We start from the raw sequence: 16,704 nt of genomic DNA on the forward strand, positions 1-16,704 counted from the left end.
CGTCGCCGGTTCCGCATGCAGCGCGAGCTGTTTTTGCGCATAATGAAAGAGCTTGAAATGAAGTACACGCTCTTCCAACAAACAAAGGATGCGACCGGAAAACTCGGCTTCCACCCTCATGTCAAAGTAACTGCAGCCATGCACATGTTGGCATAGGGTGGACCTGCTGATGCTGTCGATGAGTATCTTAAGATTGCCTGGTCCACAGCAAGAGAGTATTTGACGAGATTTTGTGAGGCGTCATCAAATGCTTTGGAGACGAATATCTTCGTGCCCCAAACGAGCAAGATCTCAAGCTTTCGTTGGTCTTTGGAAGGGCGCGAGGATTTCCAGGCATGCTGAGATCCCTCAATTGCATGCACTGGAAGTGGATTAATAACTGTCCTACTGGCAAGGAAGGTGACCCAACGGTAATTCTGAGAACCATTGCTTCACATGATCTATTGATTTGACACTCGTTCTTTGGTGACCCCAGCTCCTGTAATATCCTCAATGTTTTACACAAGTCCCCTTGTTCGACGATTGCATTGAAGGTCGTTCCTCAGCTATTACCTAAACCATCAACAACAGACATAACGACAAAGGGTATTACTTGGCCGATGGGATCTACCCAACTTGGGCCACACTAGTTAAGACCATTCGACACCCGCTGGGTAACGGAAGAAAGGTACCGTTTTTTTATTATATAATTGTCACTACCAGATGTAACTAATTACCTTTTTGATCTAGTTGTTCGCTCAACGACCATAATCTATCCATAAGAACATTGAGCCCGCTTTTGGGGTACTGCAGCAACGTTTTGCAAAAGCCCGCGAGCCTGGACGTTCCTGGCATGTATCCCACCTTTCAAGCATCATGAAGGCGTGTATTATTTTGCGTAACCTGATCGTTGAGGACGAGCACGATGGGTATGACAAGCAGTTGGAGTTGGACTACGACACTTCTTCTATTACTGTTGCGCCATCTCTCGAGCATGGTGGACAACCGGACGAACTTATGCGTCAAAGACGTCAACGCGAAGTTAAAAACAAAGATACCCACAGACGTCTACTAAGGATCTTGTCGAGCATATCTGGCAATGTCATGGTGATGAATAAATTATCCGTTAATGTAACTACTTACCTGGATATTTACTACGTGATTCAAAAAACGTTTTATTGTTGTTGCTCGCATCCGTCTTCTTCGTCATCGCCATCTTCCTCCCAATCCCCTTCCTCGTCCTCTTCCAGCACTTGCTGCTGCTGCTGCTTCTTCTCCTCCTCTTCCAGTTCCTTCTTGATTTCCTCGGTAATCTTCTTTTGCATGGTCTCATAGAAAAATTTTCTGTCAGGGGAGAATCCCTGAGGATCCACGCTCATGACTGCATGCCGAGCCATCAGTAGATCGGTATGCGCGTCCATCTTTGCAGTTGCAGCGCGTTCACGATCGAACTCTATTTGGATCCGCATCGTCTTCAACGTTTCTCTCTCGATAGAATCTGCTTCTTCTTCTTCTTCGTCGTGAGCGCGCTTTCTCTTGTTGGCCTTGGCTTTTTTTTGACCGATGGATCTTGCTTGGCCTTCTACCATGGGCTCGCAACTCTTTTTGGCAACAATTGGTTGCCACTTTGGTTGCTCCGCAAGGATATGCCGTTCGCATTTCAAACCATTTCTTTGACGAAATCGTTTTTAATGAGCGACAACATGGTGTCTTCGCTCATGTCTTTGCTCGTTATTTCATCAGTGCCTGCACCCAAGTACGCGTTCACCAAAGCAGTATTCTCGGCCTTGCTAAAACCCTTTTCCTTTTTCTTGAGCAGGGGGGTAGCGGCAGAAACATCAGACGGGGGAGTGGCGTTGGAAGTAGTAGTAGCGTTGTTCATTCTGAATGAAGTGAAGTAACAGGATGTTTACAGCAACCGCTGCAAGGTCTGGGTGTTAAATAAACTGTTAACAGTGACCGCTGCAGGTTGCTCTAAGACACAAAAATCCAAAGAAGGAAGGTGAACTACGACGATGATGACGAGTCAAAAGTAAGCGAGATGACATAATACATCAATTCTGGATATTGGAGTCAAAAGTCGGATATTAATCTATATATACGACTGAGATAACCATCTTTTCATATAAATGTACAGCTCCTGTACCATAATCTTATAAATAAATGGTCATTTTAAATGTCCACCTTACTTTCTTTCGTGGTGAGCCTGGCTCGACATCTTCAATCGAGCTTATTCGCAAAGCGATGTTTGATACGAACGATTTGCGACCAAGCTACTCTCAAAGATATTGAAAACAATAGGGTTATTCATCGATTCGTCAACTCAAAGCCCAAACCAAGTAACACAAAGGCTGTTATTCGCCTGTTCGTGCTACGACCATACTTCTATACAACGTAATCAACGATTCGATTATTGGTAGTGTAGGCAGAATAATGTGCTAAGTTTTGAATCAAAAAATCTAGTATTATCGCTTTCAACGAAGGTCTTTTCGCATCCGGGCACAATTAATCCTCTCATTTCCAATGCCTCAACCAAAATTTGCTGGCCCATTTGTGTTTGGCGCGCCCAAGAGTTGCTGTAAACACAAAAGGGCGCCGCTTAGCTAACTATGGACAGAGGGACGCCAAGCATGACGGTGATCTTTACCAACAGTATAGAAACTCTTCCATCTTCTACTCCTCATCCCGTGGACCCCCGGAATCTGCAACAATGAATATCCAAAACTCGGTTGCACGGAAATGAAAACTTGCAACTAGCGGAAGATGCTTAAGCAGTGGAGCTATAGGATGGAACATCCCAAGAAGGTTTTGAAGAAGGCGAGGGTCTACATTTGCCGAGAGTTACAAAGCGGGGGCCACTGTATGTATCCCGTAAAAGCAAGAACCGCAACAACCCTTATTTCTTATCAATAATATGAACACATTGCTCTGTTGAAATGAATGTTTTATTTTACATATCGAAGTATCTAATTCACATTGTTCGCTCCTATAATTTTTTTCTTGCAAACACATATTCCCAAAGTTCTGGGGAATCCAGTGTGCTCCGTTTTCTTTTTGGCTCAACCCGACTGCTCGTACGCTATATACAACTTTATCACCAGTCTGTCAGAAGTATCATAAAGCCAACGCTGCAAGCATACATAATAATAGCAGAATGTCGAATAGAGAGGGTGTGGTGGTGGTGGCCAAAATATTCTCGGGTCGGGCGCAGCTGAGTGCCTGAATCAGAACCGTAGGATAAGAAAGAAAGAGTTTTAAACAAAGGTTAAACGCCAAAGAAAAAAGACAAGGGGCAAATATTATTTCTGATGGAAATATCTTCTTACTACTGTAACATTTCCAGGTATATTGGTAGGTCATCCTACATATCCCATCCAGCTACTTTACCATTAGCATAGGTTTGTACAAAAAATTAGTACATAGTACTTGTAGCTTTTGAAGTATGTAAGCCTCCTCAAAAAGGCGACGCTTCATCATCCCTTGTGAAAAACTCATATACATATCGCAGTATACATGCAACCTGATAATATCACTTGCTCGATACTATCTTCCGCCTGCATATTTACTGCCAATCATTCTATGTACAGTACAGTAGTCCATATTGCTGCCCACACCATTTTGAGAATATAACAAATTTCTATCTAGACAAACAGTTTTCTGCTATTATATAGAAAAATATCGAGAGTCAATGGAAAACAAGGCGACGCTGTACTATATGATCTGATATAAAGTTAAACCCAACTGGGTTCCTCTTGGAGCATAGTATGTAGATGCGAAAAAAAACATACGTACTTAATCAGTATTCTACACCATTGTAGTAAAAGCACCTTTCCCATCTAATTTGTATGCATCCCACTCAGTACTATTTAGTGAGTCAAAAAGAACTTAATGCCACTTCTGTGCTGTGTCTAAAGAATTACTCACTGGCTATGTACGCAAACTTGTCAAAAGCAATAAATGATCGTCATCATGTGTTTCTTTTCATGAGCTGCAAGGCGCATACTCAGATGACTACATGTTATGCAACTATCTGTAACAGTTATTATCTTTCGAATATAAAGCAAGATGATAATATATAGGAGATCGGGTTATAACATTTAGCAGGTAGTGACCCAGTACATCACTGTTGTAAAATAAAAAAGTCACGCTTCTTACTGTGAGTATTTGCGGTTTTTGTTCCCCTAAGGTACATCATCCCCGCTGTGGTTTCTGGCCTCCCGATATTTCATTTTGTACAGCTGTTCCTCCTGTACCTCCTCGTATACTTGTACATTGACCTCGTAACTACAGTGCCGTTTCTTCTCCCCATCGCCGTTATTCCACCTTTCTTTCACTCGCTTGCTCTTCGCACTGACTCCTTCTTGCATCCCTAGTCATATTCCTGTTCTTCACTATTTTCAAGAATTCCAAAAGACGAACGAGAACCAGAATGGATATAATGCTTTTAAAATTCTTGTTCGTACAACTTCATTGAGAAGGTTTAATTCCCCAGTTGAGACGTGCTTAAGAAAAGAAGCTTTGATGACGAGTGGGCAGCCTCACATGTATCATATAATAATGTTATATATTTGCGTTGGCAGTGACAGGATGAATGTGCCTGATGATGGCTGAAATTTAAAAGGTCATCTTTACATACATCTAAATCATCTACAGCACCAGTCATAGTATTACGAAAGATGTTATTCTTCCAGAAGCATCATTTCGTTTCGTGTGTTCAGTTAAAAAACCAGATGATATTCTCTCCCTCTCACAGATTTCTCCTATAAGCTACTCTTGATGCTATATAATAAAGTTACTCAGCATAAAACCATTGTAGTGGCGTATTTACTCAGAAAAGAACGACATGTAGGTGGATCACTTAATGAGTTGCCAGCTTGTGAAAAAGGGTCATTTTGGTTTTTTTGAGTGCCCGACAAACCAGGAGTATAATATTATATGACAACCTCCAAATCTGAGCAGCTGATAGTATGTGGTAGGTGCAATAACCCAGTGTTGAATCAAAAGTGTCAAGAGTGCAGGCCCTGGTTGATATAATTTTGACAGGTCAAACTCTACCAAAAAGTCAAACTCTGTGCACAAAAAAGTAACTCCGATTAAACAGACATCTACAGAGAAGTGGCTTCGACCCTGTCGCTTGTTTTCACGGACAACATTCTAACAACTATGCATCGATTGAGCCATCTTCGTTGCTGCCGAACACTTGTTCGTCGCCCCCAGCTTGTTTCTCGGCGTGAGTACTCTATCATTTACTTAATGAATGTGTATACGTGCTCGTGCTTTTGTCTGTGTGCAATGGAGGACCTCTGAACAGCACGCGCTGCTTATTGTATACATTCCCCCTCTTCGAGTCTTGAATCCAAATCACTCATACCCATTTTCTTAATTAAGGATTCAACGGCACCGACGCTAGTGCTAACAACAGCAGCGAATTTACGTCTAAATTGATCACGTACAACCACCCTACTGCACCACTCGCCACATTTAACAAGCGATTAGCCGAGAAGCTGCGATACCGTTCTAGCCCTAAGCGATTGTTAAAAGACATCCTTGCCATTGCCGACGAAATCAAGTCCAAAGGTCTTAAATACGATCTAAACACATATAATGCCTTGTTAGCAGCATACATGCGTGCGCGTGACAGCAATGGTGTATTGTCGACCCTGTACGATATGAAGGAAAACAGTGTGCAGCCTAGTTTGGAAAGCTACAACACTATGCTCGAGGTATTACTTCTATCTATAAGCAAACTTGGAACAAAAAGAAATAGAGGTCTGGTTTTGCTAACATCTCCGTGACCAATTTAGGCTTTTGGTATCACAGGTCAATTGACAAGTCAAGCTGAAGTTGTTGAAGACATGAAGCAAAACAACGTTGCTTTGTCTATCGCATCATACACACAGCTGTTACGCGGTGCTTGTACCACCAATGCAGTCGAACACGCCCTCGATATCCTGGAAGCGATGAAAGCAGGGGGAGTCGCACCCAACGCTGCATGCTATACCATGGTGATCGGCTCTTGCTTGGAAGTGCACGATTCCGAAGCTGCGTTCGCTCTACTCAAAGAAGCCGAGGAAACGGGTATGGTTGCTGTGAGTGACCCTCGCATGTACCTGGATGTCATGCGCACGACAGCATACAACGACGCATATGAACAAACAGAATATTGCTGGCACAAGGCTGTCAACTCATATGGTATGCGTCCTGATGAAGGTACCTGCTTGAGCGTTTTGCGTGTCGCTGCCAAGTCCGGCGATGCCAAGCTCGCCACGGATGTCATTCGTCAGCTCTCCACCAGCGGTTTCCCGTACAAGGAACACTACTTTTCCCCACTAATGGAAGCGTTTGTCTTCAAAAAGGATCTTAAGAGCGCATTCAATGTGCTTGATATCATGCGTGTCTCGGGTGTTGCACCTACCTCGCGAACAACACTGCCAATCCGCCGCATGTTGTACGGCAATATTGAGGCGATCGATGAGGCTTACTATCTGCTCGAGGAACTGGTCAAGGAGGGACGAAACGTGGATGTTACGGCGTTCAATGTTGTTGTGGAGGCGTGCGCTGAAGCCAAGGATTTGCAACGCACGGTCGCAACGTATCGTGAGGCCAAGAGTTTGGGCGTTATTCCCGATGTGGATACCTACAATGCTGTTCTCGAATCATGCATTCAGACTTCCAACAAGGGCATGGGCAACGTTGTCATTAATGAAATGAAGACTGCCAACATTATGCCTAATGTCGACACATACACCAAGATGATTGCCTTGTCTTGCACACAGAGGAACTACGAAGATGCTTTCACGTACCTCGAAGAAATGAAGGGCTATGGCGTAATCCCACCTCAGTCTTGCTATAATATCCTGACAAGAAAGCTGGCAGCTGCAGGAGATCCACGGTTCCATATGGCATTGGAAGAAATGGAGACTTTTGGCTACGCTGTAACAGCCCGTACAAGAGCTTTGTGGAAGTAGAAGAAGAAACACTAAAAACAGATCAAATGAGTGTATATATATAACAACAAAAAGTATATAGAATAGTATTATTTTTTCTTTCCCAATCCCACATACACGAACAAACGAATCCATTCATGCACACACTCATCCTCTCTCTCTCTCGTTGTCCCTTGTTAGATACTTTGTAGTCATTTCTAGTTCTGTTTTTTTATATAAAAAGTAACCGACTCTTAACATAATAGCGGAGGGTAGTCGTCACCCGGAGTGGGATCGTTGGTCCTATATTCCAGATAGAGCAACTGAACATGAGATATATTCTGGATGGTGTGTCATTACACTTTTTTACAATGTGAAGCGGGTTATATAGCTGTTTATACTACATCGGACCGGTCCTGTATTTTTTCGGCTCTCAGGGATCAAACAAAACTCCTGTCGATACTTTGAAGTCCTCCTATTTATATACATGGGAGAGAAGCAAATACAATCGCAGATCAAAGTGTATGTGTACGTGCATTTGCATATGTGCTGTATATGTGTATGTGTGCCAAAGTATGTGTATACATTACCAATATTTCACATAAAGATATGCAATTTTTAGTATGTGAGATAACAGGAAATCTCTTCAGAAGATGAAGATAATCCTTTTCTTCCTTCTTCTATTCTTCTTCATACCTAATGTGTGAAATACATGAGTAATCGCTTTTGAACCATGTGAGAGCTGTTGCTGTTGTTGTCCATTGTGGGTTGAGTATCCCCGGATCACTTACTACTCCTTCTATTACCTATTGCATATAGCGGGTACCATTTCTAAAGAAAAATGAGTTAAGGAATAGGGTAGCTATGTAGCATGTACTGATCTGTACATTATAGTATATTTTGCACATATAATCCTGCAAAAAGATTTTTAGCATGTAGAAAGAGAAACAACATGTAAAATAGTGTGTAGTAGCTTTCTCTTTCTCTCTCTCTCTTCCTTTTTCTCCTAGTTTCTCCACTGCCAACTACCTTATAGGTTATTCGTTTCCTCGCTTTCTTTCTCTCCCTTTTCGTGCCCGCTTTGCTCTCGGTTGACGTTTCTTACCAAAAACTTTTTGTCCTCCTTTAAGGCCCCGTGACCCCATTCCTGCACCCCCCGGGGTTGACTGGGGGAGGGAGACAGTGAGAGCAAGAGGAAGAGGATGGTTCTTTCTCCTACCAAACTGTGTGTAATCTTGTATAGTATAAATAGAGACTCTTTTTTTGTTTCTTTATATATGATTTAGTACCTTTTTTGTCATGAATGATTTTTCAGCAAGAGACGGAGGATTATTTTATAGTGCTGCTGCAGGTAACATCCATTATAGTATATAAATGATGTCCTTTTTTTAGCTTCGAATATGATTACCTATCGTTGTTTTACGCTTAACAGAAAAACTAAAAAAAAGCCATCTTTCATTATACACATAAACGATACACAACGGATAACGGAACCGATTATAAAAAGATCCATTAATGTGGTCATCAATACCAATGGGCCGTGAACCATCTACTGCATCAAGTCCTATGTCACCACTTACACCCACAAAAACCGAAGACCTAAGTGGGTTTTTATTCCCTGGCGAGGACGAACCAACGAAAAAACAACAACGTCGTCGACCCCGATCTTTCCAGGATAAACCGTAAATATATTTCTTAATTTATGTTTACCGTGATTTTGTTGCTTATTCTCTGGCTAGTGCAAGATCATTTTCGTCGTGTAAATGCTTTAGAGAAATGATACTGATACATATCATAAAGTGACAGTAATAGCAACAACAACAACATCAGCAACAGCAGTAATAGTGGCTGTAAATCAACATCGTCCGTCGAAATACGAAGGCAGATCCATATTCAATCTGAACAAAAACGACGAGCTCAAATTAAGGATGGTTTTGAGGAGTTACGAAACCAGCTACCAGCTTGTCTTAATAAGAAAATGAGTAAAGTGGCTCTGCTGCATCGCAGTAAGTTCGAAAACGATGTTTTTACTAAGGGGATGGGGGGCTCGGATGGGAGAACGAAGAAAGAGGTGTTATGTATGGATAGATCTTAAGAAAACGAGACACCCACACAGGAGAAATAGGTTTATTAAACGATATATGCTTCATTCTGTAGCTGTCCAACATATTCAGCATTTAAAAAATACACAAGTATCTATATTAGCCGAACTTGAACGTCTAGTTAGAGAAAATGAAGAACTACGCAAGTATGTATATTATTTTATCGTGATACTTGTCTCACTTATTAACTTATTGCAACTACTAGGTTTCAGGGAAGTATGACCCTGCAGCAAGATCCTTCTACCCTTTATGCTGTCACTACTGATGCCGCTGCGGTTGGTGCCCATCCTCTTCATCATCATCAACCTCCTCCTACCCACCAACCTCATCCTCATCCTCACAGTATTTCTAATACCACCAACGTTATCACCGCAGCATCACAGTATTCACAATCGCAACCATCGTTATCTCTCTCCTCCTCAACCTCTTCCTCAGCCACCACAACAACATCCATGGGTGCTCAATTGTACAGGGATTCGTAATTAGTCTTTGTAATGTGTATAGTTTTTTTTCCTCACTTTCACTACTCACTTTTTCCTTTTCTTCAATCTCAATCATCTCCTCCAAATTTCTCTTTCAATAACACACACAATCACATTATTCTTTTTTTTAAATTGAAACTACTATAATACATCTGAGTTGTTATTGCCGGAAGTAGCACTGCTAGGTGATGGTTTTGGTTTGTTGTTGTTGGTACTAATAGATGTACTATTAGCCCGAGTGGCTAAATTTGTTGTCGACGTGGTATGTTGCTGTTGCTGATGCTGTTGTGGGGCAGTGACAGTAACAGTTGAAGAAGGACTATGATTGTTCGTTGGTGTTGTGGCTCCAATAGCTGCAGCCGCGGCCGCTGCAGCTGTTGCATTGATTTCCAAGGATTCTGGGGACATTATCGGTAGTTGTAGCTGTTGCTGCTGATCATCTTCCACTGCTGTCGCTGTCGTTGGCGCCGTAGATGCTGTATCTTCCGTCAATGTCGTATCAATAGACGGAACGCGAGCATTCTCAAATGCCCAGTTATCCTGCTGATCCTCGGATATCAAGTTATTTCGTGTAGCTTCCCAAAAGGCTTCGAGCCGTTGAGGATCCGAACAGAACTCTTGGAAATTCTGGCGCAGTACTTCTGGATGCACTAATGATGATGAGCCTTGTTTACGGCTACGGCTCAAGACCAAAGCTGGTGTATGGTTTGTATAGAGCCGATTGTTCACCCAATAAAAGCCTTCATTGTCGGGTCGAATCTGTACAAAGGCAACACCCGATCGATGGATGTATTGATCGTACTTGTATGCTTCTTTGATATACGTGTATTTCATTTGGATTCCTTCGGTCTTGGCTCGTTCAAATTTGTCATCTGCTTCAACATCCAAGACAAATCCTAAATGGCGTACGAGCGCTACAGCATAAAAATTGTCGGGTACTTCATAACGGGCGTTTAGCTCGGATACGGGTGGAGGTTTGATCGCAAAGTTGATGGCGACAGGAGTTTGGAATGGGTTGTTGTTTTCGGATTCATCGTAGGCTTGATCGACAGAGCCTTCCACAACCAGTAATCCACATCGCTCTGCTTGGCGGCTCCAGTTTTGAACAAGTTCTTGAACCAGCTGCGCCGTGCATCCGAGCCAGTTGAGCTGGAAATGATAGCAATTATAGGCGTTGTGTAGGGTATCATAGTGAAGTATGGCTGTTTCGCGTCGATTACTCTTTTTGTATGGGTCAACGTCGATAATCATTTCTCGCGACATTTCATACTCAATCGTTGTCTTTGACCGTCGCGGTGATTGTGGTGAAGCAACAGAGGCACCACCGCTAGCTGTGCCTCCGTTTGCTGCTGCAACTGATGCTGATGCTGATCCTGCACCTCCGCCAATACTACCTCCACCTCCGCCCGTCCCACTCGAAGCACTAGTATCTTTGCTGTTGACTGAGAGCATAGACGGTGACGATTGAATCTTGTTTTTGCCCAAGGATGTGTTGTTTATAGTAAACCAAGCCTTTTGCGGTTGCTGACTAGGCATAAATTCGGCATGTAAGCGATAAAAATAATGACCATCCAAAAATGTATGTCGGCTCGTTGACGAGACTAACAAGGGCGGATTACGCTCCATGAGTGCATTTCCCAACGCCACAGCTTCCTCACGAGTGCTTATATCGTCAAATTGGCTTATCAGCCAATCCACCATTTCGCTGCCCACAAAGGAGCTGCGATACACTTTGAAGTGCCATCGTCGATCAAACATCTTGACACCGGCTTTTGGATCACGCATTGCTATTGCAATATCCTTGCTCTTGGATTCTCGCGACAGTCCAAGGTTTTGACCGACAATCGATGATAGTAAGCTAGTATGCTGACCAAACAACGGTGACGCCGATGATTGTACGGATTTAAATGCTTCGCTCGTCACGTATGCCGATGGATCCATGGTCGTGATTTTTAATCCAAAGTCTGTGTATCCAAGATCCTTCTTGCGACGTTTCTGCATTTCTTCACGCTCTTGCGGTGTCAACCATTTCGCCTTGCGCAAGTTTTGCAACCATGTGTCGAACAGCGCAAGTCGCTTTTCTTCATCGTCCAAGTTATCCTGTTGTGACGGAGTCATTCCAGGTGCACTCGATGGGAGTGTTTCGCGTGGTATTACAATGAACCGTGCTCGCCAGAAGCGTAGATTGTCTGTGAGCTCCTCTTGATAACCGGCTACCAGATGGTCGAGGTAGTTCCATGCATAGAGTAAGCTTGGATAGCTGAACGAGACGCTCTTGGGTCGATAACTCGCTACATTCTTTGGCCAAATAGCACATTTGTATGTCATTTTTTTGATATCAAAATCAATCGTACGAACATAGCGTCGTACTTCCACATTTTGGCCAGACGAGTCAAATGTGAGTTGATGTACTTGATGTCCCATCGAGAGCCACCATACCATGTGCTTCCATTTGATTTTGTCTGCCTCATCATGAAGTGTGGCCAGCGTTTTACTAGTGGTTCCTGGTACAGCCGTATTACCAGCAGCAGCAATGCCGCCGCCAGCACCACCAGATGCCATAGTGTTCGGACCGGTCGCGCTGCCGTCTTTGCCACTATCTTTGTTGCTGTTACTACCGCTGTTGCTACTCGTCGTTACCATGCCACTCATGCTGTTAGGTGGGCCAATAAATCCAGTCCCGCTACCATCGCCGCCACCACCAGACAACCCATGGCCATACACTTTATTCACAGGCTTCTGGTGGGCTGATGCTGTGATATCCACGATGATCTGGAAACCTTGCGCGAGACGCTGGCTGATCATTTCTGTCAACAGATTTGCAGTTTTGATATGTTCGGACAGGTTCCGATCGCCTGCTTGGTACAAGTTAACGTCCTCACTGGCTGACACAGTGTACATGTAGTGATTATAGTGTTTTTTGAGTTCTTCGTTTGAAGGAAAATAATCGGTCGTTAGGGGTAAGCATGCAGGTGACGTGATTGATCGCCAATGCACACGTGCACCGTCGTAATGATCGGCGCGTGGCAATGCATGCAGCCAGCGACGCAAGTGTGATGTGAATATCACTGAATAGTCAGAGGGGTTGCATGGATTGATCAAGCCGTTACGGGATGCGCTTGTGAAGCGGTTATGCCAGGCGTGCGAAGGAGACGACCGGTTTCCACCGCCAAAACTTGTGCGGATCAAATCACTGTTCCCCGAGTGTTTGTGGATCGAAGGACAGCTGCCGGCAGCGTTTTGACGTGGTGAAGGGTTAGTGGATTTGCTTCGACTGTCTGGCCTGCCAGACTTGTTATTGATTGGCACCGGATCGACTGTGCTAGAACTCACGAGCATCAGATCTTCATCGTCTAGACCTGGTGAATTCTGCCCACCATCTGTCGTTGCAATTTGTGCCATCACCCGGATGTCGTTGCTGTTCATCGTCCCTCGGCGCGAAGGTTTGATTCGGATAGGTGCAGCAGTAGCAGCAGGGTCGTCACGTCCTGGGGAAGGTCCCTTAAATATTTCGGTTACACGAGTGGGATGATCGTCTTTGCGTACATTGTTGTCAAAAGTGATTTTAGCACCCCCTTGTTGTGACTGAGACAGTATTGACATGACACGTCGTTGATCGCCGTGATGCCACGTCTGCACATGATACTTAGTATTTTTGTACTCTAATCTTTTATGCTTATGTTTAAATGAATAATTCTTACTGTATTTGATTTAAGTGCATTAAACCGCATTGGCCACTGATCCATTGCGTCCGGCCGGTCAGGACTCTCCATGGAGCTTTTTTGCTTAGTGGGTGTCATGAGTTTAGGCGGTGGTGTGGCGGTGGTTACTCGCCGATTGAATCGTGGTTCGAGACTTTCTTTAAACACTAATCCATCATACCTTTCATAATCGATTGTTGATGCGGCGGTAACGGATGATGATGGTGGTATAATCGTATTGGCAGCAGTAGCGGCACCACCGCCACCGTGTAAGAATGGAGGATGCCTTATAGATGAAAAATTTGCCGAACGTGATAGGTATGCTTCACCATTTCCATGTCCAGAGTCCGCAGACTTTGTCGATAATTTATCGTTCAAGCTACTACTGCTGCGTTGCGTCTTTAAGGTGCGTGTGATGGCTGCAAGCTGCTGTTGCTGTTGCTTTGCGGCGTTTTCAGACAGTAGTGGGATCGATATGCCAGCGAGATCATGTTCCATGATGCCCATCATTTGTAGTTCGTACATTTTGCAACGTGTATGGAACTTGTCTTGTTTAATGAAATGGCCAGTTTCGTGGTTGTAAAAACTGCAGTCGATCCAATGCGGAACAGAGTAGTAGGTATATGTATCGCCCAGATTGTCATCCAAGTAGAGCGGGTCCCACGATTCGATAGCTTTTTGTTTAGTTAAGTTTCCCACAATTTTGGTATCTGGAGACCCTTTGCTTTGTTGTTGTTGTTGTTGTTGTTGCTGTTGTTGCCTTGACGACGATGACACCAATGTATATTCCTGAGCGATCTCAACTGGCGGTGGTGAGGACTGGTAGGCGAACAATGGAGTGACATGGAGTGGTAGGGGCGACAGACACACCAAGTCCATCGCAATGCCATTATCTGTCATGCGCTCGTTGGTCAACCGAAGCAGTTTCTTATTTACGGCGAACTTGCCGGCCCCTGGTGTGATCAAGATAATTGAGAGACCCGTCCGCATCAAATCACGATCAACATAATGGTTATCAAACGGATTCAATGCCAGGTTGACCGCCTCGAGCACATTGCCCTCATAAGCAACCGAGATCCGACCGCTGACCACGCTCTGCTCATCCTTGTTTTTGCGCATCAGCACATCCTTTTGGAACGTCAATTGTTCTTCCTTGAGCGGGGCAATCACTGACATCCAATCATCGGTGCTTTCCCAATCAGCAATGACTTTGTAAAAGTCCTTGTAATAGCGGCCATCAGGTGACTTGGATACAAGATGGTCGAATGGATCAGTATTGCCGTCATAGAATACGCGTGTAAACAAGACAATTGAAACAACGTGGTTGGTGCCTTCTTCTTTCCAGCGATTGAACAGTTCGGGAAGAAAGTTGTTGACGACTTTTTCAAAGTAGAGTTCACCGTCTTCGTCGAATTCCCACATTTCGCGTGATAGTTGGATGAATAAAAAGTATTTGGCTGAACTCGATCGAAAGATCATACGTGTGTTTTCGTTGATGTACCCAGAAAGCATCTACAGATGGCGTTAACTCTCATGTTGAGCTTTAATTACTGTTTTGCATGAATCTAGGTCGAACCTCTCTATCATTGATAAACTGTCGTCGTACAGTAGCCTTGATAACGCCTGCAAACAGAATTTTCTTCTCTGCATAAACGCATGTGCCGTTTAGACTTTGCTGTAGCCGCCACATATCGCTTCGACCGAGATATTGCTCTTTAAATGAAAGCTCTACGTGATCCAATGCAGCCTCGGGCGGATCAATCTATACATGTAGGTATTAACGCCCGTTTCTACAGGAGAAAGTTCTTTTCTATCCCCGCACGCGATCTCATACCAGCTCTACATAGACTTCAATACGAAACCGAAGATTCAATCGATCGGCAATGTCTCGCGAAATAGAGATCTGTATGTTTTCTCAGCAGAAAGTAAGCTATCAAGGTTAATTTCTATATTTCTCTATTCTTTTGTTTTATCTCTTCTCTTGCAAACCTGAAGTGATTGCTGCCGAGCCAGTGCTTCGCGATCCACGACTGTTGCCTTAACGATAAGCGGCTCTCGTTCGGTCGACGAGGGTTGTTGAGGAAAATGAATGCGTAAGAGTTGACCGTTACGGAAATTTGCAAAGTGGTCGGGATTCACCACGGCATCCTGGTTCTGGAATGTGCTCGGGTCATGGAACCAAAGACTGATGGGTTTCTGTGAGAGTAAATTGCCGGAAGGCACATTACTGCCGCCAGAAGTGGTTGTCGCACCAGGCATGAAAAGAAGGAGACAAAGAGAGGGATATCCCGGCAAAAAAAAAATCCCAGCGGGGATGACATATTGTAGGGTCACAAAAACCAAGTGCTTACACTGATTGGTCAGTATGTTCCAATGAAAAGCATGGTTGTGCATGTACGGCAATGATGCTGGATCTCTACCTGCTAGTTGTTATGATCCGATCTCCTGGGTATTATTCTCTTACGTTATATTTGATTCAAGAATATTATTGCAACCAGTTGAATATGTAATCAATTGAGCACGCACCCTGGGACTGATGTAAAAGTGTAAAAGAAACAGGCTTACACATTATGACGATGAATCATTTGTTTCTTGACAATTTTGCGTAGCCAGTAAAGTAGTTCGTTTTGGCTACATCACAGAGCTAGTAGCCTTTTATCATAGTTTTCATTCACTCACTGAGTGGTACTGAGTGGTATGTTGATCAAATGGTTTGGAAAATGTGCTTCAATTACAAAGTGTGGTATACTAACTAACTACGGATGTCCTTTGGCATATATATATACTATGCTCCAAGAGGGGCGCAGTTGGTTAAAACATTCTCAGAATCTATTACGCTCATATGATACGAGACTAACTACTTAGGAGCAATCAAGCTTCCGCGCTTCAATCCTTCTTTGCTACTATACTACCACGCTGTTATCTATGCAGCTGGTCAACCTGTCAAATGTTCCATTTCTGCTCGCTGTATGATATTAGCTGGTATGGAAGCAGATTGCATGAAAGAAAGACACTTTAGAGTTTTCCCTTTTGAATCCCGTCCATCGCGCCTCCTGTCTTCTCTATTACTTTACAGCTACCACAAGCAGTCTCTCCAACTATAGCGTACATGTAAAGAAAATACACTTTCCTTTCTCAAGTGAGGCAGCCCTCGTCTGATACCAAAGAGAAAGTCTGCTGTCGTGATAATCTGGACCAAACTGTTGTTTTTCACAGTCAAGTCCGTCCTCTTTTTGCTTTTGCTGCTGTCCAGCTTTGCCTAAGCCTACTTCTTTGGAGTAAAGGGTGGGGTCATCGCATAATGCTAGGTGGTATGCAGCATTTCATACCACTTGCTTCGCTCATTCTTGCTCTTTAACGATCCCTCCTTCCTACATCCTAATCGCGCTATTCTCAACAAGCTCCTGATTGTTTCTTAAATTCCTTTTCTATCTTCATGTCTCTCAACGGCCAGGTCGATTATCCTGCTCTGTGGCATCTATTATCTTTACTATCTATCAAGAGCTGTGTGGAA

The 16,704-nt window shown here is 43.7% G+C and overlaps 3 protein-coding genes across 3 annotated transcripts; 2 read left to right on the plus strand and 1 right to left on the minus strand.

Annotated features, from left to right (window-relative positions):
- Positions 1–5,107: 5,107 nt before the first annotated feature.
- Positions 5,108–7,219, plus strand: BDB00DRAFT_803770 (uncharacterized protein). Its single transcript, XM_053122055.1, has 3 exons — positions 5,108–5,209; positions 5,368–5,702; positions 5,784–7,219. The coding sequence occupies exons 1-3, from the start codon at positions 5,143–5,145 to the stop codon at positions 6,945–6,947; spliced, it is 1,566 nt and encodes a 521-aa protein (XP_052983982.1). The 5' UTR covers positions 5,108–5,142; the 3' UTR covers positions 6,948–7,219.
- Positions 7,220–8,438: 1,219 nt separating this feature from the next.
- Positions 8,439–9,489, plus strand: BDB00DRAFT_868324 (uncharacterized protein; the record flags this gene model as incomplete). Its single annotated transcript, XM_053126455.1, has 4 exons — positions 8,439–8,587; positions 8,706–8,911; positions 9,063–9,153; positions 9,213–9,489. 4 exons carry the CDS (start codon positions 8,439–8,441, stop codon positions 9,487–9,489), a joined length of 723 nt encoding a protein of 240 aa, XP_052983983.1.
- Positions 9,490–9,630: 141 nt separating this feature from the next.
- BDB00DRAFT_784640 (uncharacterized protein) lies at positions 9,631–15,449 on the minus strand (the record flags this gene model as incomplete). Its single annotated transcript, XM_053120475.1, has 5 exons — positions 9,631–13,122; positions 13,191–14,702; positions 14,767–14,952; positions 15,025–15,093; positions 15,180–15,449. The coding sequence occupies 5 exons, from the start codon at positions 15,447–15,449 to the stop codon at positions 9,631–9,633; spliced, it is 5,529 nt and encodes a 1,842-aa protein (XP_052983984.1).
- Between the last annotated feature and the right edge of the window lie 1,255 nt (positions 15,450–16,704).

The sequence above is a fragment of the Zychaea mexicana genome (genome assembly GCF_025766255.1).
Source record: "Zychaea mexicana strain RSA 1403 chromosome Unknown BDB00scaffold_8, whole genome shotgun sequence".
In the NCBI taxonomy this organism is placed as follows: domain Eukaryota; kingdom Fungi; phylum Mucoromycota; class Mucoromycetes; order Mucorales; family Lichtheimiaceae; genus Zychaea; species Zychaea mexicana.

What these genes read in the sequence shown, in the direction of transcription:
- BDB00DRAFT_803770 (XM_053122055.1), top strand. Translation starts at nt 5,143, where the DNA reads ATGCATCGATTGAGCCATCTTCGTTGCTGCCGAACACTTGTTCGTCGC. An exon ending in CCCCCAGCTTGTTTCTCGGC is followed by an intron (nt 5,210 to 5,367) that starts GTGAGTACTCTA and finishes TTCTTAATTAAG; the next exon opens with GATTCAACGGCACCGACGCT. An exon ending in GCTACAACACTATGCTCGAG is followed by an intron (nt 5,703 to 5,783) that starts GTATTACTTCTA and finishes TGACCAATTTAG; the next exon opens with GCTTTTGGTATCACAGGTCA.